Here is a 27,207-nt window from a genome sequence, read left to right as displayed (position 1 = left end):
CTGACAATAAAAACAACTGACAATGTTGACTCCTCCAGTGTTTACTCCTTTGTTGACTATATCCTCGGTGTATAAACTGGAGAGGCTGCTCTTACAGCTGCTCCCAGTATAGTTTAGTTTTTATTTGTATGTCTTTGTCATGTACAGCAATCTGGGTCGGATTATAGTGGTGCATGGATACATGAACCCCTAACCCTGCTGGTCCTCAAAGCAAACATGTGACTGAGGTTCCCATCAATGTAAAAAAAGGCTGATTTTCTGTCCTTCCTTGCTTTCAGTTGTTGTTTTCTGTGTCCCACACTAAAAATATTCTAAACAACCACGTGAGTGCAAACACTCCTTACAATAAAAAGACTGGCTGACTTCATGAGAGCGGCCCACTGATGAGCAAATGGTAATCAGCACTCTTTTGACTTTGTCTAATTTTCTCTTCTCCCTCTACCCATGTGTCCCTCCCTCCCTCCCTCCCTCCCTTCAACTTTCTCCCTGCCTCACACTCACTCTCCAGGTTGAAGTCATAGCCTCCATGACTCATGATAACCTTTTATCCATGTAGGAGTGTGAGGGACACAGGTACAGCAGCCGGGGAGGTGAAAGCGTGGCAGACAACGGCGCGCGTTAGACACCAGATACACTGTAAACATTTACTGTATCATTTATAATGTGAAAAAATAATGTACCTCCCACACATCGTGCCTGCTGTCCTCTTTCACAACAGTGGCGTTCTGTTGCAAGGTCACCTCGTAACACTCTTGAATATCTGTGAGAGAAAAAACGAAAACAAACAATAATCAGCCTGGATCATTAGAAACTTAAGATGTAGAGTAGTTTTTCTTTTCTTTTTTCTGGCTCATAACTTCTCAGTCTTGAATGACAGATCAGTCATGGGCACACTGGGAGACGTCTGTTTCCCTCAGTGGTACAGCAGGTGAAAACGTGGGGGTGGGAGTCATCTGTTTACGTGGAAGTTCTGTCTCCACATTTGCATGCGCTCTTTTTCATCTCGCCGAGTATGACTCAGGTACTGACGGTGCAAAACAGAGGCCCACACTTCCTGGATAACATTTTGATAATTTCAGGACAACTGGCTTTTGTTTGTCACTTTCACCGCAGGTCACTTTCAGCCTCTCTTTGCGGGCCAAGCTCCATTTTAGGCTGATGGCACATTGAGCTACTGCACATGTTGAATGAAAGCGGACACTGCCCCCTAGTTGAACACTGTGAAATTCATGGCCTGTTACATTCTTTGGAATTTGGTTATTCAAGTCACTCAGTGGACTTTTTCTGTCACTGTGGTCGTAGTATTTCGATGTTGACCACAGTGCCTCAGAGACAGTGAATGCAAGGGCATTCAAAGATAAGTAACACATGATGTCCCAAGTGCTGACATCTCAGTATGTTCCTCAGGTCCTGCTTCTGTCTTTTTAAAGTGTTTCTATTTTCCTTTCCGACTGCACTCCTCTGCTTCCCTCCCTCCTCTGCTTGTCTCCATTCGTCACCTCTTGACTCGTTACACGCCCATGTCCTGTGGTCACCCATTGAGCGGCAGTCATTTGATGAGAATGCACTGGGACATTTATTTTGCTGATGTCACACGCAGGGCCTGGCATAAGGAGGAGGAGGAGGGTTGACGGGAGAGTTCACAAACTTCCCAAAGCTCATTGTCGGGGGCAAATCGGAGCCGCGGGACGCGTCGTCTGTGGAAACCTGATACAAAATGAACAATTTGCACTTTTGCTTGCAGGCAACGTGTGCGTTCTCTCACTGTATGTGTGTGAGTGTGAGTGAGACAGAGAGACAGAAAGGTAAGCATCAGTGGGTCCCAACAAGGCACCATGAGAACAAAAGTGTAAGAATGGAGCGTGTGACTCATTGCTGTGTCTGAATATGGAGGAGTGAATCCATGTGTGGGCTGAGGAGTTGGTTGCCCAGCTCAGCGACCTCACCAACACAGCAAACACACACATACAGCTGGTCTACCTGTATAGAGGCGCACACACACACACAGTTAACCCCAGAAAGCTCAAACATTTGCTGACCACATGCACTCCTGACCATGGAACACACACCATTACACATGGTCACATCCTTTGTCTTAGGACACTTACTATTTCATTATCCTGTTGTTCATTGTGTTTCCTGTTTTATTTAGATTTTCATATATTCTCCTGCTTTATATCACTTGGGTTCTGGTCCCGGTCTACATGATCGGTGTAGTGGTTAGCACTCTTGTCTTTATAGCAAGAAGACCCGGGTTTCCGACCCAGTTGGAAAAAAGGCCTTTCTGCATGGAGGTTGCGTGTTCTCTCCGTGTGTGTGTGTGTGGGGGGGGGTTCTGCAGGTTCTACGGTATTGGACACTCGTGACATAGCCTTTCTCCCTATGTCAGCCGGGATTGGCACCACTGGATCCTTTATATAAACCTATATAACACGCTAGAATAAAGGGGGAAGAGTGAAAAACTATATTATGTCTGCTTTAAAGAATGTTTTAAAGCTGAAGCTGTCTCTGGTGTCTGCATTTTGAGTGTACGTGGTTTCTACATTACACTCTTAAAATAGTTTGGTTTTGATTGTCTGTTTAGGGGTCGGTGTACTATGAAAACATTAAACATTGGGTGAGCACTTTGCCTATTTACACATCAACCAGACAAAATAGTATGTTTAGCATTTCACACGGACTGTGTTTCTGACAGCTTTGTTTACAGAGTATTAACTGTTCTTTTAGCACAATATCTTTCTCTTAAAGTGCAAAAAAATGATCCACAGTGGGTGGAAACAAGGCTTAGGAGAACTGAGGTTGAACCAAAACAGTCAAATTGCATTCTGATTTGTTTCAAACCAAAACAATGTGCTGAAAGACACTAAAACACTAGTACTGGGGAGAAAAAGAGTCTCGTAATGAGTCTCATCCTGTTTTCAGAAAATGCTGACGAGTTCAGCTTTAAATAAATCCTGTTCATTTAATAATATTGCTGCTGATCTGTTGATTCACGCCAACACCTGGCTTGCTTTCACACATCAACTTCTATAATTATAATGCTGAATCTATTCCTGACATAAAGAAACAAGATAAAGTAAAGTGCTCAATCTCAGGAGTTTTTTTTTTTTAAAGCTCAGGATCAGGATTCACAGTCACACCAAGTACGGAGCTATTTTCTACACATCTGTGACTTTCCAAAAAAAGCCCTGAACTGCTCCAACCCTTGCAGACCACATGCATTCCTGGCCATCGAACAAAGTACATAATCAAAGCCAGGAGTCAGAATTATTTTGTTTTTTTTTAAGATGGCCCTATTGGAGTGCAGAGCCTTTGGTCACAGTCATAGGGGTTTTCCCACACCTTCTCCCCGTCCACAGACTCCACATACAGGATCAGTGTGTTTGTGGGTGTTTGGAGGCCTCATCTATTTGTTATGTACCTATTCAATTGGACTGAAGTCATCTTTGTATTCCCCGGCTGGGTGAATCATAGAGCAAAAAAAACAAAAGTGCTCTTTACACAGTGATGAGCAATCTACAGCTCACTAGAATAACACATTATAGGCCAGGATTTCAAATCAGGGCAAACAATTATCCGTCCGTCCGTCCCATTATGTCACTTCTGTGAAATATTTCCCAGGAATTAAAGGCCCTCTGTAATTTAACATATGTCTGTGTATGTGTGTCCCATGAGCTGTTTCCTCATGCCTCCCACAGCATGTTTGTTCACTGGAACAAAAGGGTGGATGCACAGTTAAGGCAACCTTTGTTCGTGACTGTGCAACCATGCAGACATCCAATCAAGTGGCCGCTACTGAACCTTCCCACACTACATCAAACACCTCTTTACTTCCCACAGTCCATCAAAGTTAAAGAGATCTGTAAAATACAAAAACGCTGAAATACCTGGAAACCGAGTGTCTGTTTTTTATCGCAACTCGTAAGCTTTTTCCGCACTCTTCGGCTGACGACAAAAGAGGTCAAAACGGCGGCGTTCGCACGTCACAAAAAAGAAAGACAAAGCAAACAGGGGGAGGACAAGAGGAATGTTTACACTGCACTGTACTCCGATTAGTGCTGTGAATCAGCTGCTCCTCTATTCTGCCTTTTCTGATGTGAACCACACGCTGAATGAAGGAGGTGAGGCCTCATCAGCCCTGCACCTGACAAGTGCCGACCACAGGTCTCCCTTTTTCTTCTTCTACTCGTGCACACGTTTGTGCGGGTGATACAGAAAACCAGGGAGATTTGAGGGACACGGTTGGGGCCTGAGCACTTCATTTTCCCTGTCTGCTTCATTGTACATTCTTTGTGAGGAATGTTTGGAATCCTCAATTTGAAAGATAATGCCCTTGCGGTCTCCCTCACTTGAACAGATATCAAGGTTACTGGTATAGTATTATGTTATTAAATATACCTTTTTACAAATCAGTCTTGTTCTCAATACGTTGACACAATATATTATTTAAAATAGTGGGAGAAACGAATAGATGATATTTGGCTTTGCCTGCTTCAGGTTTATCAAGTATCATGTAGCATGGCTAATGTTAATCACATTTGAAATGAATGCTGGGTGTTAATGACAATACCGTTGTGGAAGTAGATACTTGTTTGTTAAACTTAAAGCTGACTAAAACAATAAATCAGCAGGACAGTGTATGAGCTGAGTTCTTCCTAAGCTCTGAGAGGTTGTACTCGCTAACGCTACTGCTAATGTTACTGCTTATCAGCTCTAAACACAAAGCACAGCCAAGAGTGACTATAGGGGAGTTTTAGGTACATATTCATAAACAACGTCTCCAAAAGAGCTCTGTCAAACTTTTTTATTTTATTTTTGTTCATAAAAACGACCCAAGGGAACTTTGACGTATTTCCATTATTCGCAAATTCAAGCTGATTTTTTTTGCCTAGGTTGTGATGAAAAAAGGACATAAAATGCTCTATATTGTACATTCTTATAGCCTCTGTGTGCTGTTAAGTTTTACCATAGTAAAAAAGCTGCCAAATGCTCTGTGTTCTAAGGGTAAAAACCATCAAAGTGAGGAACCACGTAATTCCTGAAGCCACAAACACTGGTATTGTGTTTCAGATTCACATCCAGATTAAGTACTACTAACGATATTAAAGACTCCACTCCAGAAGTACAATATATCCATAAAGAAGGCATCTTATCTTCTATTCATCGTATGATATAATCTTGGTTGTCTCTCTATCTTGACCAAAACATGACAGCACCACCAACTGGACTGGACAGTCTTGTGCTACAGTATATGGATTATGTGCATACAATCAACTTTGTGGGTGCTCACACTTGTCCAAATAGGGTCCATGAGGAAACGTGCACATGACAAAATGTGTCGTGCAGACATTAGCTGACCTTACGCAGCCCAACAGGGTACTTCAGATGGCTTTGTCTTTGATTTTACGACATAAACACTAAAAATGATTCCCGCTAACCACCTCTGTAGATTTTCTAAACCTGACGTCAAAAAATAATCAGACTTTCCTCAGAAAAAATAAAAAAAAACATACTTTAGCAGCTGCCAAACATATCCCATCCCCCTCAGATCCCCAGCAGTGAAGCCGCAGTAGGTCAGCAGTAACGTATCGGCAGCAGACCCAAGGGCAAGCATCATTATAACATGGCTGTGGTAATTAGAAACACCACTCAACCATCAATTAAATTGAAGTAATGTGCTTTATCTGCTATAAAAGGAACTGAGGTCAAGGTTCACACTGGCTCCCTCATCGACATCTTTTCCAGAACAGCAAACTTGTCATTAAGGTGTAGCTGGTGACAGTGAACCACAGTGGCCCTTCACACATGATACAGGAAGAAAAAAGTGTGCACACACTTCAAGAATCAGCATTTTCAGTCGACTACTATTACTTCAGTGGTGAATCAAAATTTATACGAGCAGAGATCTGTATCATGTTGACACGAGGCCATAAAGTATTGGGTAACGAGGGAGGAATTGTATTTTCACAGTGTGACAAGTCTGAGCTTATGAAAACTCAAGACTACAGATAGAGTGTGTTGTTGTGTGCCACTTTATTGGGATTTCATTACAGTCCGAGTGCATTACAGAGGAGGTTATACAGCAAACCTCTGTAAGGCCAGCTGAAAGGCCTCTTTCATACGTTCCTGATTGGGAAACATTCTCAGTTAACGTCTCACACAAAATTAATAAAACCTGACCCTGTCTACATCCTGTGCATAGCTGCTGCTGCCAACAATTGGATAACAGAGATCACTTAAGCCTCTCCAAAAGATCGCTGTACAGTAGAATGACCACAAAACAAACAGGGATTGGTTTTTAGACATTTCATGATGAGAAAAGTGGTGTAATTTAGCTGGAGGCCAAGTATATGAAGTTTTGAAAGACAAAAAAAAAAAAAAGAACCAAAAAGAACAAAATTTAGTGTGTTTTTCTTACCAAGAAGGGCTTGGAACAGCTGACTTCCCAAGATGGCAGACACCTTGCCCACGTTGGTCTTCAAAGTCTGCTCATCTGGACTGGTGAGGCTGGATTGGTACTTTCTGAGCAGCCCCACCGCCCGCTCAGTGTCTGTCACACAAAATAAATACACGTGGTCAGTACAACCTAACCTGCCAGTTGCATTTACACTGCTCAAGAAATCTATGGGATTAAGGAAACAAGTTATTCTATGTTAATATCCATCCATCTTCTTCCGCTTGGTTGCGTCCTCATGTGGAGGAAAAAGTGGTAAAAGATGGATGGCTCGATGAATAAATTAGACCAAAATCACCAGCCAAACCAAACACACACTGAAATGAAGGACCGCATACATTAATTGTTATGGATTAAATTATAATATAACACATTTTGGCACGGAATATTTTATAATCATTAAGTCAACAAACAGGGATGCTGGATGGAAATGCTGATGATTTCATTGGTTTGCAGAGCTCTTAAAATATGTGCAGTGAAGTTTCCTTAAACCAGAGAAATAGTATAGTCAATGTGCGACAATAAAAGACACAGTAAAAAATATCTCTGATTACATAATGAGTGATTATTCACAAAGTGGTTCCAAACACATTTTCAGTCCTTTCTATAGAAAATAGGTAAAACATGATTTAAATGATTCCCTTTACGTGGCACAACAGAAGCAAAATTCACATGCACTCATGTTTACATTGACTGTATTGTAAACAAATGACATAACATGAAAGTATAACATATATCATTATTATTACTATTATTTGTATTCATCCCATATAAAATGTGTCTTAAGTGTTTGCATTTTTCTATGCTGATTATTAAAATGATGATGATGATTAATCTACTGATTCACATGATCATCCTAAACATAAATTTAAAAAAAGCAGTCACCGCTGCCCGGAAGTCTCACAATTTACAGTAACTTTTTTTTTATTTTCCTGAAAATTCCAAAAACACAAACAAGAAGAAGAAGTGTGCTTCTGTGTGGGATTATCACTGAGATTAACAGGCTCCAATGTGACATGTGATGGAGTGACGAGCTGTCATGACACCAAAAATCACAGATTTAAAAGCAGCATCACGCTACATTTTATTTATTTAACAGTTTCTACTCACCGAATTTATGCACCATACCGCGAAAAGTCATGTAACTTCCAGGATTAGATCTTTTTTAGAGTAGAAGAATTACCAACAACAACAGCAGTAGTAGTAGTCCCGGATTATCACACAACAAAAAAAGTGTAGCTCCTTCTCCACAAACGGGTGAGATGTAGAGGGTTTTTTTAAAATCCGGTCTCAGTCTGGACACTCCCAGTCAGCGGTGAGTGTGTGTGATCCACACACACGCAGTGTAACACACAAACAAACGGGCCTTGAGTTGTGACAAGAGCAGTTTGTTCACTTTATGACAACTTTCCAGAAGTTTTGGGTGAAACGTCCGTGGACTGGAGCGTGACGCGTCCCTCCTACTCTTCCTCCTCCTCCTCCTCACTCACCTCGACACGGGTCTTAAACGCACCACGGTCACTGCGCGGACTCGTCAACATTAATACGTTTAAACGGTGCCCCCTGCAGGTTGCCTGGCACCACGTGAGGTGACGAGTATCTTTAGTGAATAATGTTGACTTTTGACTGTCAAACAAAAAACAAACAAAAAAAAAAAGACAGTCAAAACGTTTCCTCTCGTCAGTTCTGCCGTTATTTCCCCTCCCTGTTCTTCTGGCGCCATCTGGTGGTGATAAAGAGTGTTACACATGAGAATGTGAAGGCCTGCATGAGAGAGGGCAAAACTCTTTACAGAGAATATAATCTACTTACTTATCTATTTACTTGCATTACTGTAATTGAATAGATTGTTTTGTACTTGTACTTTAGGTTGTATTTACTTTTACTTTTAAAGTAATCTTTTAAATTTTGTAATTTTACTTTTAAACCTTTTTGGTTTTTGTTGAATGATGAGGGCAGATGAATGATGAGGACAGGTGAATGATGAGGACAGGTGATTTGTGCTAATCAAGCTCCCTGAGTGAGTGACATTTGTGACCTTTGACCCATGTTGACTGATTCATTATGTGTATGTGCATATTTTATTTTTCCAGCACTTTAATTCAAAACAATTAACTATTAGAGATTTGTGTCCTTGTTCTTTTTGCACGTCACAAAAAAGTAACTAAGTACCTTTTACTCTGAGTACATTTTAAACAAGCTACTTTTTTTACTTTAAAGTTACACACTGCAGCTTTAAATGCATATTAATTTGAGATAAGGTGACCTACAAAAGAACATAAAAATAGCAGGGCACTAAAAAAATCTTTTTTCAACAACTGTCAGTCAAATAAAGCAGGGGAAGGTACACACAGTCCTACAGTCACACATTTCAACTCCAACAATGTGTTGTTCTCAAAGAATTTCTATAGATAAATGAAGCTGAGACAGAGAAGGAGAAGAAGAGAATACAACAGAGGACAATAAGACTCTTTACGCCCCCTTGTGGTACATGACCTGCTCTGCAGTTCTGGAGGAAACGCGAATCTTTGGAAAATAAATAAGTCCACAAATGTATATATAATATATAAATATATAATATATATATAAATAAATAAATAAACCCCCACCACCAACAAACAACAGTAATAATGTCAACAGAGTATAAAGTGTGTGAGGAGATAGTTTTAATTTGTTTAAAAAAATATGGACTGAAATGAACAAGTGCTTTTTCACATTGTCTTATGGATTATTTTTTCTTTTCCCCATATTTGAGTTTTAGAGCATCCATGTATTTTTTTTCACAGCAAAATAAAATATCTTTGTAGTAATTAACAAACAAACAAACAAAGAGTTTATACAGTAGAGGTTTACATATATATGACACTGCTTCTGATGCATCTTTAACACAGTGGAGAAACCATTAAAAAGGATTTTGAAACATATCAAAACAAAAAAATGCGAAAAAGGCGTTTTCTTGCAACATTAAGTTGCAAGAAAAATAAAACATCAGTACATTTATACGTTGCACATTACAATAATAAGATCAGTGAATGAAAACCTCATTTAATAAAAACCAGACCTGTGATCTAGTGATATAATGTTGGTCACTTTGATGTCTTTAAAAAAAAACTTCTTATCACATCTTATTGTAAGAAAAAGCAAGCTTCACATGGCTTCACAAAAACAGTGTGAGACATTTCACATGAACTCGTTTTTCTTTCTTGATTCATTTTGGCAGTGCATTCCAGAATAGTAGTAGATTTCACGACTGAAACGTCCGATGCTGCTGGAGTCAGTCAGTCAGTCAGTCTATGCGGTGGGTAAGAAGGGAGACAGTTCTTTCTCGTTCCAGGCTGATGTAGAGTCTGTTTGCCTCTCTCTTCCTGTTTGGAGGCAAGAAAAGACATTTCTGACAAGCTTTTCTAACAAGTCACTATTCACGAGTGAGCAATTCCAGTGATTTATAGATCAGTTATGAAAAAGGAAAGAATTAGTTGTCAGGTTATGAAAAGTTTTTAAGCTGATGCTTATTTGATCTATTTTGTATTAATTATATACTTTGTTAGCCAACAAGGAGGTTATGGTTTATATGCAAGTTTGTCTGGACTGTAAGAAACTACAGTTTTTGATGGATCGATCTGATTTTTTTTTTTGTGATGAGTAGATGATCAACCAAATATGTTCCCATTACATTTTTGGTAACAATCTACCCACTGATGACATCACAAAAATAATATAACTTACAAGAAATCCCTGGCCAAAATGGATTTGAACAAATTATTAGACACTCTACCATCATCCGGATCTGATTCAGATTATGGATTGGGCTGCAATTTAAATTTAGCATGGGAAGTTCCGCTTAAGATGTGTACAGTATATCTTAGTAACATCTTCACAGATCAGAATGAATTTAGTCATGCTTATGTAAAATGGTGATAACTATAAGCTGGTAAAGTTCTATACAGATGTGAAAAGAATTCTGGATCCAGTGAAAAAAGTCTACAGCAGGGGTCTCAAACCTGCGGCATGGCCCAAAATAAGCACTTTTATTTTGAAATTCTGTGAAATATTGTAAGAAATATCATTATTGCGATATCATGATGGAATATCGTGATATCATTTTAAGATCATATTGGCCATCTCTACTTAACAGATGGTTTTGCCCAGAAGGTGGGACTGTTTTTCAATTGACCGTCCCCTCCTGACCAAACTGGACATTCAGTCGTTTGAGTCCCCTGGTCTACAGATTAATCAGTGATTAAAACCGTCATGAGTTGCAGTCCTAATTGTAATTAATTAAAATCAAAACTACTCTACCTCTCCCGGGACACAAACTGTGTGTTTTCCTGGCAGAAACAACAGAGCGGGTGAGTCCATTTATTCATTGTTTTCACTTTCACAGACAAATGTACACAAACGTGTCACACCGGACATTTGTGACTCAACTCACCTCTGAATGATGTAGAGCACAATCATCACCAAAAAGGACGACGCGTCCAGGGACATCCATATTATTTTGTACTTACGAGGCGACTAAAACACACAGAGGCACAACCTGGTCAAATCACCACAGACTTTAATATTTATTTATTGCCGTCATCATGATTGCATTGGACCTTCCTTGCCACTTTTGCAGGAAGTGACCTTTCTGTCTCGTTTTAAATCCAAGGAAAAGGCTTAAAAAAACAATAATAAGATAAATCACACACAATCTATAGGCGAACTGATAAAAAAACAAACACATTTTTTCTCATTTTCAACCATTAATATAAATACACCTGAACAAAAAGTACAAAAATTTTTTAAATGTGATTGGATTCGTGAAATTTGGAAATCCGTCACAGTTCAAAGTTCGCTTGGCTCGTATTTATGAACAAAAATAAAAGAAAAACTCATCTTTTTTGTGTGACTCTTGCACATTTATCGCTACTTTGACTCAACAACACATAAGAAGACGGAAAAAACGCATTCTGTAAAGCCTGAAGATGTGACCTATAGACACACACCCCCAGGATGTCTATATAAGGAGTTGGGTATTATTCCCGTGGCAATTTACCAAGGATGCACCTGCACCTATTTTAACGATAACAAACACAAAATAATGCTAAATATGACCACAAAATAGAAAGTGAATTACTTTGAATTACTTTTTTTTTTATTCAAATAGGCTACATATAATAATAAACACCCTTTCTACGTATATGGCTCTAACAATGACAGTGAAATAAACAGAAAAGTCAAACATGAAGAAGTGTATGTGCTGCTCACCATGAGCATGTCAGGCCGCTCCATGTCTTTTAGGAGGTGGCAGGAGTTGGTCGTAACAGAACTAGCGCCTGCGCACCACAGCAGAGAAAACAGCCATCGTTCATTAACCACCCACAGGTTCACGGTGACGTTCTTCTCGCGCAGCTCGCTGCCAGACACAGACAAAAAAAAGTGTGTGTAGGACAAACAGAGGAGTAGGATTTGGATATTTTAAAAACAGGCATGTACTTTATTACATGTAAATGTGTGATTTATGTCATGTATTCTATTAATTATAAGCTCACATTTGCATTTGTTAAAAACCTACACAACACGATACAGCGATTATGTGGTAATCAATATATAGCAAGACAATCATATCACGATATTTCTGTTCTTACCTGATTTTGTCTGTGCTCAGCCGGCTGTATTTCACATTCAGGTGGTCTCCTCCTTTGTTGAACATTTCATTTTCGTTGTTGTAGACCTGGATGAAACCTGAAGTAGCTGGTCTCTCAGCTGGTGGAAGCCACAGGATCTTCACACAAAAACACAACACCTTAATGTGACAGTTCAGGTCTTGTTTTTTTTTTTTTTTTGACACATAGCCATGCATGTCCCGGCCTGAGACACAGACGTTCACTCTCACTGCAGACATGGCTGCCAGCAAGGAAACAAGAAAAAACACATTTTAACCACTTAACTACAGACTCACAGGATCAAATATTTGCCTGCTACATTTACTTAGAAAAATCTTCACTGCTTCAGACACCCTCTTCCCACTGGAAACTGAAGTTTGTAAACCACTTACCCGTCACAATAGACAGCTTCTGTGTCCTCAGAAGTTTGTGTCACTTGTGTAAATCCGAACATTTGACCATAGGTGTGAGTGTGAGAGTGGATGGTTGTTTGTCTCTATTGGCAATTTTCCGCTACACAATTCTAGCACGGCTCGGCACGGCTAAGACTATACTATACTACATATTTTTTGCTTTTCCATTAGCAATAGTACCTGCTGCTTTTTTTAGTACCTGCTCTGGTGCGGTTCCAAGCCAATACTAAAATGTGACGTCAGAGAGTGTCGTCATGAGCGCGACGTCAGACACAGGAAATCAAACTGCCTTAACTGAAAATTACTGCAACGCCACGGCAGCTCCGTGCAGCTGTGCTTTGACGTCTCCACCCACGTTGAGGAGGTACTATAGTAATGGAAAACGATAACAAACCTAGTAGAGGCGAGCTTTGCCGAGCCGAGCCAAGTAGTGCTGGAACTGTATAGTGGAAAAGCGTCATATACTGGTGACCTGTCCACGGTGTACCCCACCTTTCGCCCTGTGTCAGCTGGGATTGGCACCAGGGTTGAGAAACACTGCTTTAACGAACACTGTCTAATCCATTACCATCAGAGTGATTAGTGATTATTGGACTTACCAGGCTCGGGTCAATGCCAGAGCGCAGAATGGTGCTAACTGTGTCGTTGGTGTCATTTTCTTGGGCTGGACTGTAGAGGTCAAAGATCACAGAGATGTTGTGCTGCTTCGCGAGGTCGAGCAGCTGAAGTAAAGAAGGTATCGTCTCATTCTGAGCAGTTTGCTTCTCCGTCTCTGAGAGCCGGCCCACTGAACAGAAAGGATCTGTCTGGAGGGACAAAGAATATCTTCTGTGACTGTAGCCCGGAGGATGACAACAATATTCAAACTTTCACGAGCAGAGGTCTCACCTTTACGAACCAGTCACCTGCATTCAGACTCTGCAGCTCCTCCCAGGTCAGGTCGGTGCTGTATTTGAAGCGCTTGCCGGGAAACTTCTCCTTAACGTTTGTCGTTCTCAACAAAAAATCGGAGCCATTGTCGTGCATCAGGAAGGGAATTCTGTCTTTGCTAGTTTAGAGAAACGATAACAAAACATTTTTTAAGTGTAGACAAGTTTGAACTAACCATACAACTGACCTCTGTGTGGTTTCTGTTACAATTTAAAGTAATAGAAACCTGCTTTTGTCTCTGTCTGAAATCAAGGACACATTGTTTCAAAGCTTGACAGGTGTAGTGGAAGAAGATAAGATGCTGGCAGGGCTCAGTGAATTATCTCAAAATGCTTTGCTGTTAAAAAAAAAAAAAGCCTTTTAAATAAACACAGATTTTCACCATACCTGACCTGAACGTCAGTCTCAAAGGCCGTCACGCCGCATGCGACGCTGCTCTTGAAAGACATCATGGTGTTCTCTGGAGCCAACTGGACACAGTGAGGAGAGATGGGTGAGATTCGTGTGATGTCATGTGACTGAACTCTCAAACTATGTATCTTAGAAGAAGCACACATGTGTATGGGCCAGTGACAGAACTAGACTTTCCAGTATTTTTCTGTAATAATTTTTTCTGTAAGTGATTTAAAGGTCCAGTGTGTAAGATTTAGGAGGGAGCATACTTATGATACACATAAGTAAGTTTTTATGATTGTATAATTGCTTCAAAATAAATTGAGCCATACAAGGATGTTGCTTTATAGAGGGCAGTTTCGAAGACACAAGTCCAACGTTTGTGACCACCTGCAGCCTCACCATTAGATGTTCCTAAGGGAACTAAAATGGCCTTCATGTACCAAGTGTAGTATGTCCATGTCATCTTAAAACGGTGGCCTCCATAACGCAAGCTCCTTATTATAATTACATTAACTGCCTGCTTAGTGCCCTATGTAAAAGCCCATGGGGGCAGCGTCGTGATCTGGAGAAGCTTCAGTTGCTGAGTTCTAGGTTCAGCAACGTTATGTTCCCAAGAAATAAGGTCACCTGAGTAACTAAATATACTGAATGACCAGGTTTTATATTCAAAAATGACAAGTCCAGGGTTAGAAAAATGAAAAAAAGGCTCGGGGATAACAAAGTCTAAATGTTTGTGCTGGCCAATACCTGCCAAAGAACCTACCTAAATGTTACACACTAGACTAGACCTTATTTATGAATTTACCTAATTTATGAAATACAAATGTGTTTTAACATGCTACATCTGTAAACAGGTGATTTTTGAGGGTTAAATAATGATCATAAACCTCAGTTTTAAAGGAATACTTTACTACCGTGTGGGTCTAAAAAGTGTGGAATTAGCGTTGCAGTTTCAAGCCACAGATCAAGTGACCAGGTGTCACTGGTGGGCACGTAACAAAAAAAAGAATGATGATATTTTTCGCCTCAGTGGAAACTGAGTTTGGGAAGCACAACCTTATACTACCCCTATTCTAGTTATACAAAGCTAAACTTTTGAGGCAGCGTTTGAAAACAGGATGCTCACCATCGGGGCACCTCTGTGGCCAATGAGCTTTGGTTTCTCGGGTAATTCACTCAGCTCCACCAGACACGGAGAGCGGATGAACAGGGGACACAGGAAGATGGCGGCGGACACCGTCAGGAAGACTAACGCAATGAGGACCTTAGAGCCTGCGGAGGACAGACGAGTGTAAGAAGACAATCTGCTGTAACTGTTGACACAACTGGGAGTTTTAAACAGAGCGCCTGTCATCCTTTGAGTAAATAATCAGTGTGGTATTCTCACAAAATGAACATCTACAACACTTCAAGAAGACGCGACAGGAGTGTGAAATCAAGACCGAACTTAAGACTATCAGACTACTGAACAACACATCTGTGTCTTTCTCTCCTGCACTTTAATTTTAGTGTTAATGGTTTTGTTACAAAATTGTATTGTTGCATTCATTTATTTCACACTGTGCATACGACAATAAACTTGTTGCATCTTGTACCCCACGTTTCATATTCTTCATTTTCACCTTTGCACTCAGTCACCTTACCTAAGAAATTAGATCAAATGTAGATATTTCTGGACATATTTGTATCCACCACAGTAATTATATAGCCTATAAATGAAAAGACATTTCGCTGAAGTACCCTTTGTGATGTATTCGCTAAATTATAATGAAAACAGAAGGTGTTTCAGGTGTTTTGTTGCGATTATGCGGATAAGGGCATTCATAATTAGGTGAATGCGTGAATACACTACACAACACAAACATTGAAACCAGACATTTTAATACTGCATTATATAAGACACATAATTACAGGTGATGCCAAATATGATTTTGTCCTTTATTACGTAATTTGTTTTAACTGTTATGTATTGCATATTTACTTATCTTGATTTCTCATGTGGGACCAAAATTTGGAAGAGTTTGACTCCCGATCAAAGCCACATGAAACCAGTCGGTTCCCACAATAGACGAGTACGATGTTATTGCAAAGTAGTGACAGTGTTGACGTCTGGTAAAAACTGTTGTGGCTTTTCACAGTGGTGTTATTGAGTATGAGTCATACAGTATATATAGTCTTTTCTACGACATGTGCAACGTACCGTTTTTGGCCCGATGGAAGCCCTGGAAGACAAAGGAGCTCAGCAGCGTCAGAGCTCCAACAGCACCGAACTGCAAGAACGGACCTGTGGCCTGGCAAGAGAGCGACACACGGTATCACTGTGATGAGGACCGGATCTAAGGACTGGATGTTATAAAGCTTCACTTTAGCTTAATACAGAGTGCAGCTTCCCTCCAGGAGTGTCTGTTAAAACAGGGGATGCAGACGACTTCTCCACCCCCACTGAACTGCAGTGATGCAATATAACAAAGTACAAATACTTTGTTACTGTATTTAAGTACAAATTTCACGTATCTGTTATTTGTATTTCGAGCAACTTTTACTGAAAAACAAACACACAAATTAGAATAATTGAAATATACATTATTAGCAATAGCGCACACAGATCTATTTGTACCTGTAGTGACAGAGGTACTGTTGGCCATTCTTGTCGCCACTCCATGCTTATTCCTATGACCCCAAAAGCAATGAATATCACACCGAGAAACAGAAAGATCTGTGCAAGGAAAAAGAGTCAAATGAGAATTTCTTCAAATCAAACAAAAATGATAATAATAACAATGATAATAATAATAAAAAAGAAAAAGGTGGACATAAAAAAACTTAAATTTACAATACCCTGTGGAACCAGTGTAAGTTGAGTTGTTCTCCTAAGGCACGTTGAAACAGTGCAAAGAGCTGTAATGAACGGCATCAATTATAAAAAACATGAAACTCTGACAATTGTGGCATAAGAATGATGTTACAATGGTGTGATGCTAAGATAATAAAATGTTTTTTAATAACATACATTTTTTAAATGCCAGTAATTAACCACTTCCATAAGAACAAGGTCAAACATCCGAACAAAAAATTAACATAGTCTTCCTGTTTGAAAAGTGAAGCCCAGGAAGTAGCTGTAAGCCACAAGGGGGCGACGAGCTGGTTGGCTCTCTTTCTTTGGGAAAGAGAGCCAACTTCTCACTTTATACAATGTTAGAAAACTATTTTCTTGTCTCTTTTTCAGTAGACCATGATGTAAATTTTGTAAATTATGCTCCCATTTAATGGAAAAGAGTTAATAAAGTACAGCACATTTGATTGACTGTCAATGGTATCTCACCAGGAGAAGAACACTGTAGCTGGTCACCACTGCAGAAATGATGATCACCACCATGAACCAGTTCACCCACCACTTCAGTTTCGTGAAGCCCTGCCTAATAATGGAACAATAGAGGGCAGCATGAGGTTACCAGAATAAAGGTCTTAATAAAGACAGAAGAGAAAGGGAAAGAAAAGAGAGAATTGGAGGCTTTTGTTCTAGGGCGAATGCGTGCATGCGTGTGAACGTGTGCTGTCACTCACCAGTTAACGTCCTCTCGGTCATTAAAGGTAACCAGACAAATGTACATCCAGCAGAGAGAAAGCAAGGAGGACAGAGTGACGACGGAGAACCAGCAGCAGGCATGCTGAAATACAACAGGAGAAACAATAACATTCATAGTTTTTAATTGTTTTAATTTAATTGTTCTAAATTTGGGTTATGCGCAAACATGATTTTGTGTGTGGAGGAAATGAATTGGACTTGTAGCCAGAAGTAGCTTACCAGAAAATGACTTTGGTAGAAGTTGAAGTCATTTATAATATTACTTAAGTAAACGTCTAAGACATTAACTGTACTTAAGGATAAAAAGTAATTTCCTGATATAAAAAGTTTTAGAGGTAAGGCTCGCCTAACTCCTAACTCTAAGTAGAGTTAGGAGTTAGGCGAGTTGTCTTTCTACTGGAAGGATGTGGGTTAATTTCCTGGCTCTGCTAGTCTATATGTGTATCACGTACAGGACTGGACCCAAATGCAGGACGGTGGTAAGTAAAAGAGTTTATTTTCTTTAAGCACACAAAAACAGGCGAACAGGCACGAAGATCCTCAATTAAGCGACAAGAAGCACTGGCGCGAGATCAACGTGGAACAGGACGCTGACTGGAACAGGTAAACAGAGATTAGCAGAGTCACAGAAGCACGCATGTGCAATTAAATCCACAGACGAAGAATCACAAAACGGAGACGAGAGCTTAACAAACACAACGCGTTGAACTGGCGACGGACGAAGACGAACTCACAACCAGACAAAGGAAGGGGGAGTGGTTAAATACATTGAGGAATCAGGGAGATGACGAACAAGACACAGGTGAGATAGATTGGGTAATCACAGAGGGGAAAAGTAAAGTGTACACAGACAAGGGACGAAAAGGACTTTAAAATAAGAGGGGAACTTTCACAATAAAATGACATTGACAACGGAACATGACAATGTGTCCATGAGCAAGACACTTAACCCCATGTTGCACGTGTGAATGGTTGAATGGTAAAACTGTACAGCAGCTAGAAATGCACTATATAAATACAGACCATTACCGACTCTTCTTCGTCTTCTTCTGATTTTATTTGGTAGTAACGAGTAACAAAGATAGTAGGAAATGTAGTAGAGTAAAAAGCAAAAGTTGCTAGAAATATAAATAACAAAGTACAGTGCATTTTTAGGTACAGTAATGAAGTATTTGTACTTACAAATACAAATTACAACACTGGGCACAGATACTGTAAGTGCTGCCTACTGCTCCTGTGTGTGTTCACTACTGGTGTTGGGTTAAAATTTAACCCATCCTTTTTTTAAATGCAAATCCATTACCACTAATTGGTGTATGTGCAAAATTAAGTGATTCTAATTCCATCCACATTAGGGTCACAGTGGGGGGAGGAACTAGAGCAAATCCCAGCCGACATTGGGTGAAAGGCGGGGTACACATTGCAGGGCTGATATACAAATGAACAAGCATTCCCTCTCACAGTCACACCAGTCAATTTAGAGCGTCCAATTAACCTAATCCCCAACTCATTTTGCAGTATTTTGGCCTGTGGGGGGAAGCCAGAGTTCATGGAGAGAGCACACGAGGAGAACTCCGCACACAATCTGAACCAGCCACCCTCTTGCTGTGAGGCAACAATGCTGGCCACTGTTCCGCTGCACCGTTGTCCCACTGGAACAACTCCAACATTTTTCCATTGTTGGTTTTCACCTTGCAAAAGTACGATGACATCCAAACACAAACAAGCCTTACATGTTCATTGGGCAACAACTGCAATCTCCACAATTCCACAAAATTACAGCGTGCCATCCTCCACCACCCCTTTTATTATCCTGTGCCAGATCAAGCCTGTTCTGACCTGCATGTTCTTTTCTTGGCACACAGGTGCATACTGAGCTCCTTAATCATTACTACATTTATCGTGTTTGAATGCATATACAGAACCCTAACAAAGTGATAAACTCAAATCTAAAGAGTATTAAAAGAGCAGCATAAGAATGACTGAACTGTTTCTTGGCAACAATTTACATTTCTTAATTACGTTCCAAAGGAATGTTAATCTTGGCTGAAAATCTTGGGGATTTGTAAAGGCTCAGTGCTTCGTGGACGTGCACAGGAAAAATGAAAAGTGCAATTGCTTAAGTTACATGGTGCAGATTACTTAATAAATATAACACAGTCATTAGCAGCACTCCAGAAAATAGCTGTTTAAACATACACTCATCCGCCACTTTATTAGGTACACCTGTTCACTTGCTTGTTAGCACACATACTGTATCTATCCAGCCAATCAAATAGCAGCAATTAAACATGTAGGTCAAGATGAAACGATGAGGTTCACACCAAGTATCAAAGGTCATTAGAGTATTTCAGAAACTGTTGATCTACTTGGATTCTCACAAATAACCACCTGTAGGATTTAGAAACAATAATCTGAGAAAGATTAATGCATCCAGAGCAGCAGTTCTCTGGCAATAATACAATGTTGATGCCAGAGGTCAGAGGAGAAATGACCAGACTGCTTTGAAATGATGGAAAACCACACAGGGAATTACTTCACTGGACTGGGGAACAGTACTCAGTGAGGCAGTCTGCAGAGGTTATGTGTGTGTATTATATAAGATCTCCAATCTACATGTCTTTGGACTGTACCGGGAAGCCAGAGTACCTAGAGAGAACCTACACACGTGTGGAGAACATGCAAACACTGAAAGGTGGAGCCATCAATTTTGGTTTGTTGGTCTAACCGGGATTGGAACCAGTGACCTTCTTGGTAGTATTCATATTTTTAAACCAAAATTGAAACCCAAATATGACTTAAAAAAATACTCACTTTTCTCTTGTTTACACTTGAGTGCCTCCTCCAGTGGCAGCTATACAAGCCCCAGATGCAAACCCTGCAGCAGCCTTCCTGAGGCATCACTTCTTCCCCTCATGCACAGTGTAGAAACAGTCGATTCTCTTCTGTGCACTCCTGTGGACACCTGATACATGCAGCCCGAAGAGCGACGGAGGGAGCCCAGAAAACACTTCTTCTGTTCACCGAAGACAGGCCTACGATCCAGTCACCTCCGTGAACCTGTGGAAAACAAGAGAGAGAAAAGACGACTAGGACAGAAAGCAAATGAGGGAGATTGGAGGGGGAAGGAGTTTCTATGGGTTTTAATAAAGGCAGTCGCGGCTCAATAGGCTCCTCAGTGCAAAAAAGGGGGTGTTCAGCCACTGGGAGCACTTACAATGGCCAACACCATGGGGCATTGAGAGTCGTGCACATGTCGGTCTGACAGAGGAGTCACACTGTTCAAGGGTTTGCAGCACAAACAGCCACAGTGACAGGCACATCCATGCACAGAGAGGGTGGTGCAGGAAAGAAACAGCACAGGACAGTGGAATGATGAGGTTGTAAGGGGTTTAGGCTGCGTCTTGCGTCCCCATCAGTACGCAGACGTCTGGGAAAATGGCCACATGGTGGTTTTAGTGAACATGTTAGGGCACATATTACAGCTTGTGCCAGGTTTCGATCCTATCAAGTCAAAAAGTTGTGGGAAATTACCCACAGATATGTCACAACACAGTGAGCAATGAAGGTTCACTGTAAAAGGAATAACTGATTCTTGTCGGACTGGATTTTCATTTGGTGTTTGGCCAGTAAGTTGTTTTGTTTCCCGCTTGAGTACAAGCCTCCACAGTATTAAACAAATTAAAGATGAGGAGATAAGGTCATGTTGCGTTAAAGCACCATTGGGTTACCTGTTTTATAAGGAGGAATCAGGAAATGGTTGCTTGGGAAAAAAAAGAGCATATGATCGAAGTGTCACAAACGGAAACTCAAGACACTTTGTCTCAAAGCACAAGCTCAGCCTTGACCACGAGCCTGAGATGAAATGTTCCAGTGAAACCTTAATAATGTCTCAGAGGAACGGCACGACGACAGGTGAAAGTGAAGAAGAAATGTCTCCATTACACCGAAAGACAAATTAAATATTGCCTTGTGGTTGTGTGTTCTATAACAGTGTCACACAGCTGGAGGACATGACTGTTTACTTAATAACCTACGTTGACTCTAGTTTCACACACAAGCACACGCGATGCATACTTGAAGTGTGAGGATCAAATTATACAAAATGGGTCATTTTACATAAACACAGCAGTACCCGTGTTTGTGTAACACCTGGATTATTTATAGGCCTATGACTGACAGCATCAGCTCAAGGCAGAAAAAATTTAGTGGGAGTGTTGTGGTTGTTGTTGTTGTCATACAAGGCAACGACGTACAATATTCACATTTCTTTTAAATGATTGATTAAAAGTAAAAACACAACACTGTAATTTTCTCTAACAATCTCCCTTATTCATACATTTGAATAAAAAACAAATGTGACGTTGATCCGCTGTGAACCACCTCAATAACTATTCTGCAATTAAGTTTTGTTGTCAACACTTTCCAATCTGTTACAGAGAAGAAGAAAAAGAAGAAAACCCAATTAAAGGATCAGCCCAAAATTTGGAACACGCCCATCGTTGTTCACTTAATTGGCCTATTATGACTTATTTATGTAAATGTCAATGACAATTAATAGACATTTAACACAGATTATTCAGTTTTCTAGCTAAACTTACCCATGTAAGCCTAATTGTGAATGCTGAAAGTTGTCTACAGTATTTATTCTTCAGCATGTAACCGGTTCATATACAAATTGTAAATACACTGTGTACATAATATATGTATTTAAATTATTATCATGCTGTACAGTACAGACCAAAATCCTTACCTTATCTGTCACTTTGTTCACTTATTGTCCTCATCATGCCCTCTTTTTCTGTTTTAAGTGTGGTAATTAATAGAGCTGCAACAAACGATTATTTTCATAATCGATTAATCTGTTGATTACTTTCTCAATTAATCGAGTAGTTGTTTGGTCCACAAAATGTGAGAAAATGTTGAAAAATTTCAAATGATGTGGAAATGATGAGGTTCTCAAATGTCTTGCTTTTGTCCTCATACCAAAATGATTCAGTTTTAATGATGTCTTTGTTATGTGGAGCAAAGCATCCAGACAATATTCACATTTAAGAAACTGAAACAATCAGAAATCTTGTTTAATAATGGAAAAAGCTTCAAACCGATTCATCGATTACAAAATTGTTGACGATAAATGTAGTGATTGATTAATAACCGAGTAATCATGTAATTGTTTCTAATGTAATTGCTCTAATAATTACACAGTGAGAGTTTCACACTTCAATAAAGCTGATTACAATTCTAATATTTTTGCTCAAATGTCAAGTTGTATGTTACTTACAGATAATGAAGACGGACATTATTCTATAAGTAATCTACATAAAAATGAAATTAAAAAAAAGTCATCTTGTCTTAAAATTTAAATTGACAGTTCAATTTGTGAGGTGTATGCTATTTATAGCAAATGATCATGGGTAAAGCAACGTAACCTGCTGTGTTGAAACAATATAGTTGAGTTTACTCGTGTTTTTAAGGCAGCAGGTGAACTTTTAAGTCAGAGTTGAAATTTACAGTGTAATTATGAGGTTTGACTATATTGAAATCCTGGCACAACAGGAAAAGCAGAAGTTGTAATAAGTAGGGAAAAATGCAGATATTTTAAGATTATTTAACATATTTTCCTGTTTGATTTAAATGGGCTAATATGAGCCCTCGGTGTTCTGTGCTCATCCTTGTACGCCCTCTCTTTTCTTGGTTTTGACAGAACTGAAAGCTTTAAAGTTCCATGTCCATGTGACTACACCACAGATGAGTTTCACCTGTCACCAAAAACATCATGACTATATTCATTTAGTAATAATCTCCATTCTGTCAAAGCAGTACAAATAATGTGTTCATCAGTTCAATAAACGTCTATTTATTTGTTCACCATGCTAACATAAAGTTTACTCACGGTAGTTTTCCGGCTCGTTAAATTCCCGGTTGGTTGTGAGCGCTCGTTTCCTCACGACAAACACGTTTCTTGGGGGAAAAGACTCAGTGTGAGTGAACTGTCTCTTCCTCCGTGAGTTGAATGTGAATGAATGAGACCTGGTCCTTTCTGCTCTCTCTCTCTCTCTCTCTCTCTCTCTCTCTGTGTGTGTGTGTGTGTGTGTGTGAATGGAAACAGGAGAGAAAATGACAGCGTGAGGGAAGGAGGGAGTAGCCTGAAAACATGCGGAGGAAACAAGTGAGAAGCTCAGGTGCATGTGAAAATCCAGTAATCTGAAGCACTCATCAGTTACTCAGCATAAGATTAAAGCCTCTGTGTGAAAGTGTTAGCATATTATTTTTTTTAAACTGAGCATGTGAATACTTGCCTTAAAGGGCAGTGTTGTAATGTAACAAAGTACAAATACTTTTTACTGCATTTAGCTTTGTATTGCTAGAATAGGGGTAGTATTTTTGAAAAATTGTGCTTCCCAACCTCAGTTTCCCCTGAGTTGAGAAATATCTTCATTCTTGTCTTTGTTATATGCCCACCAGTTGTGCCCACCACACTTGGTCCTGTTAACGTAACTGTTAGCTAGTTGACGGAGGGCACTGTTAACTAGAATGAGGTCCCGCCCCCTACGAGTGGGTCTAAAAAGTGCGGAATTAGTGTTTCAAAGCTTGAACCGAGTGTCACTGGTGGACATGTAACAAAAAACAGAATGAAGATGTTTATTGACTCAGGGGAAACTGAGGTTTTTCAAAAATACTACCTCTATTCTAGTAATACAAAGGTAAATAAATTGTGTACTTTTACTCCGCTACATTTCCTCTAACTATCTTTGTTATTCGTTACTACCAAAAAAAATCAGAAGAATAGTTGGTAGTGTTGTGCCATTCACACATCTTTCGTACCCATTCACATGCTGCAACATGGGGGTTAAGTGTCTTCTTGCTCAAGGGCACATGTAGACTAGCAGAGCCAGGAATTGAACCCTGATACTTGATACTTAAGTACAGTAAATGTCATATGCTTAAAATGTCATATGCAAACCGTTTTTATGTAATTATTTGTTGTCTTGGCATCTATAGCCGCTAAGAGTGGTGCTACTGTACCTAAAAAGCCTTGATGCATCTTTCAAAAATGTCTCTACCAGAGGAGAAGCACCCCCTACTAACAAGGGGTGGAACACACAGCACTTTCTCCTTTACTTAAAAAAAATAATACTCGGAAATTGAATTATTGTTAACCATGAATGATAATGAATTTGCTTGTCCGATAATGATTTAAAACATTTTAAAGTATGTTGAATTATTACTTTCCACTCTCTAACGTGATGATGACACCAGCACACTCAGTTCAAAGTGTGAGGGTCAGTGCCGGTCAAAAACGACGCAGAGAAAACAGCGGCACATAAAGTAATTTGGGATTTCTTTATTTCTAAAACCACAAAAGCAACCAAGAGCATGTTATGAGTGTGTCGGGTTCCGGAGTAATGCTGGTCACCTTCTACTCGGTCTGTGTAACCATTAAAGTGTCCTGCCCCTGGCTACCTTAACATAGTTTCATTCCTTCATGTTTAAGATGTTTCTTAAGGCAATTGATAATGACGTCATATATCATGACGTGCGTTGTAAAAAAGCATGTCGGCGCATGCACATTACAGTCCCGGTCCTGGGGGGGGAACCTAACGCCCTGCATGTTTTAGATGTTTCCGTGCTCCAGCACAATCAGGTGTGCTGGAACCACATTTTTAATTATCAGGTATCAATAACGTCAGTATTGCAGCTGTCATAATGAACATCATCAATTTAGTGAAAGGATAACAACAATGTCACTTGAGAATGAGAATGTGAAGCATCCAATGAATGTCATATTTATATTTTTTACTCATTTTCAGAGATAAATGTGTCACGTGATCATCAAATGGTTGCTCTGAGACACATGTCTCATTCCCAAGACAACAGAGGAAGTCCTACCCTGCTCTTTCTGTTCTGATATTCAATAATAAAATAATATTCCAGCATTGACAAAGTGGGAAAATGAGTGAAACAGCCCTTTAATTGTTGTATGGAATGAATGTATAGGATGTTTCTGATAAAGTGTGAGATTATGATTATATCTTTCTTTATTATATCACAGCCAAAAAAGTCAGCCTGAGAAGTCTGCTGACAGACACTTCATTTCAACCATGTACCACAAACAGTGAATTACCTTCACTTAGCACTAATGTGGGTTTCCAACCGGTTTAAGCTTGCCGTCCTGCTTTTCATGAAAAAAAAAAGGATGGATGAGGGCGGGAGAGTGGGGGATGACCTCGAGGCAGCAGAATTGCTTAATGCAGCGTTAAAGGTTAGAGGAGGTGAAGGAATTGAATCTGCTAAAGATAATAAAATTATTAGAGCGTTAATAAGTGATTATGTGTTGAATAAAGAATGAGGGTGCACATGTATAGACAGGGAGAATTTCTGTAGTATATGCAGTAATTCATTTGTTATTTATTGTTAACTGCATTATAATTGTATGTTAACCCATAATATGTTTTACTACTGTTTATTGCTATTGTTCATTTATTACTATTACTTTTTGTTTTCCCATGGGAATTAAGACAGGATCTCTATCTTTATCTTATCATGCAAAAGAACGGCAAGGGCAGTTGATAAACAGGAGAATACGGTATAGTGGAAAAAGTACTAGCAAAACTGCAGTAAGATTAGATACAGAGGAAGGATTTTGAATGAATGATGAGTCAAACTAAAGCCATTTGATCATTACAGGTTTGAAGAAGTGAACAATACAGTCAGCCTGTAGTTAAGAATGAACATGCATCTGTTTTGGAATACCAATTGATTTAAGATTTTAGATTTAACTTTTAGAGCTTAAGAGATTCTTGATGACCCCCGTTACCTGTTTTAAGACTTCCAGTGCTGTTCTTTCCAGGCAGCAGCTCCCCGGTTATGGAGCGCACTTCCCTTGCCCCTGCGCTTGACTGAGGGCCTTTCTGTATGGAGTTTGCATGTTCTCCCTGTGTGCACCAAGGTTATTATAATTAACGAAAACTAACAAAATATCAAAAACTAAAATTGAAAAAAAAAAAAAAGATTTGCATTAATTGAAATAAAAATAAAAACTTGTTTAAAAAACGATAACTTACTGAAACTGAATTGTATGTTTATAAAACTAATTAAAACTCTAAATTAAACTGTAGGTGTGAACAGTTATTTATCAGTATGTTGACCCTGCAATGGAGGACTGGTGACCTTTCCAGGACGAACCCTTTCCTTTCTTTTCGCCCTGTGTCAGCTGTCACCTCCTCATGTGAAGTGCAATGCTGAAGAAACAAAATATTATTATTTTTTTCCATCGTGGTTAATCCCTGACCTTGATTTAGTCCTGTCATATGTAGCAGTCACAGATCACTAAGTTCCGCACTACGGAACGGCTCATGTTTGCATAAAAAGGAAAACAGAACAAACATAATGTTCCCTGGTGCTGAGATAAGAAAAGGATGTGTTAATAAAGGAGCTTATGCTTGATCTTGGGTTGAGCTGGTTGGTTTGGACGGATGATAATCCAAAGAGAAAACAAAGGGAGTGACATTATGTCTAATCTTGTGCAAAGTAAATGTTCTCATACAGTGGAATAATGAAGAGTATTGTAAGTCCCACCCAGAGATATATTTGCAAAGACACCAGTGGATATAGGATGGACAGTGTTTGGAGAGAATGGGCCTTTATTGATAAAACATACAGTCCTCATTCGTTTTGGAATTTCTGTATCTGATTAGTAATAACAAATGTGCGTGTAGAGCTGGATAATAAACACAGGTTTGGGTGTGACAGTGTTTTGAGCAGCAGTAAGAAGTT

At 39.6% G+C, this 27,207-nt stretch overlaps 2 protein-coding genes across 3 annotated transcripts in view; both read right to left on the bottom strand.

The window, feature by feature from the left end:
• dlg3 (discs, large homolog 3 (Drosophila)) overlaps positions 1-7,892 on the bottom strand; it is a 75,713-nt gene extending 67,821 nt beyond the window's left edge. The window contains exons 1-3 of the mRNA XM_044039762.1: positions 7,565-7,892; positions 6,419-6,550; positions 681-760 (exon numbers count right to left, since the gene is read on the bottom strand). Coding sequence (XP_043895697.1) covers positions 681-760; positions 6,419-6,550; positions 7,565-7,595 — 243 coding nt within the window. The 5' untranslated portion in view covers positions 7,596-7,892. The remainder of the gene's footprint in view (positions 1-680; positions 761-6,418; positions 6,551-7,564) is intronic.
• A 1,206-nt stretch (positions 7,893-9,098) lies between these two features.
• On the bottom strand, positions 9,099-23,487 carry gdpd2 (glycerophosphodiester phosphodiesterase domain containing 2). Of its 2 annotated transcripts, XM_044041091.1 has the most exons (16): positions 23,324-23,487; positions 20,242-20,487; positions 17,406-17,509; positions 17,164-17,257; positions 16,680-16,739; positions 16,459-16,557; positions 16,042-16,132; positions 14,968-15,113; positions 13,833-13,915; positions 13,404-13,563; positions 13,115-13,321; positions 12,085-12,221; positions 11,705-11,852; positions 10,887-10,969; positions 10,754-10,782; positions 9,099-9,819 (listed from the first exon to the last, which is right to left on the bottom strand). In XM_044041091.1, exons 2-16 carry the CDS (start codon positions 20,326-20,328, stop codon positions 9,746-9,748), a joined length of 1,602 nt encoding a protein of 533 aa, XP_043897026.1. In that variant the 5' UTR covers positions 20,329-20,487; positions 23,324-23,487; the 3' UTR covers positions 9,099-9,745. The 2 variants fall into 2 exon arrangements, with proteins under 2 accessions (XP_043897026.1, XP_043897027.1); XM_044041092.1 differs by lacking the exon at positions 10,754-10,782.
• Between the last annotated feature and the right edge of the window lie 3,720 nt (positions 23,488-27,207).

Source organism: Solea senegalensis, linkage group LG12 (genome assembly GCF_019176455.1).
Source record: "Solea senegalensis isolate Sse05_10M linkage group LG12, IFAPA_SoseM_1, whole genome shotgun sequence".
Classification (NCBI taxonomy): Eukaryota; Metazoa; Chordata; class Actinopteri; order Pleuronectiformes; family Soleidae; genus Solea; species Solea senegalensis.
This window is presented reverse-complemented; position numbering and strand designations above follow the sequence as displayed.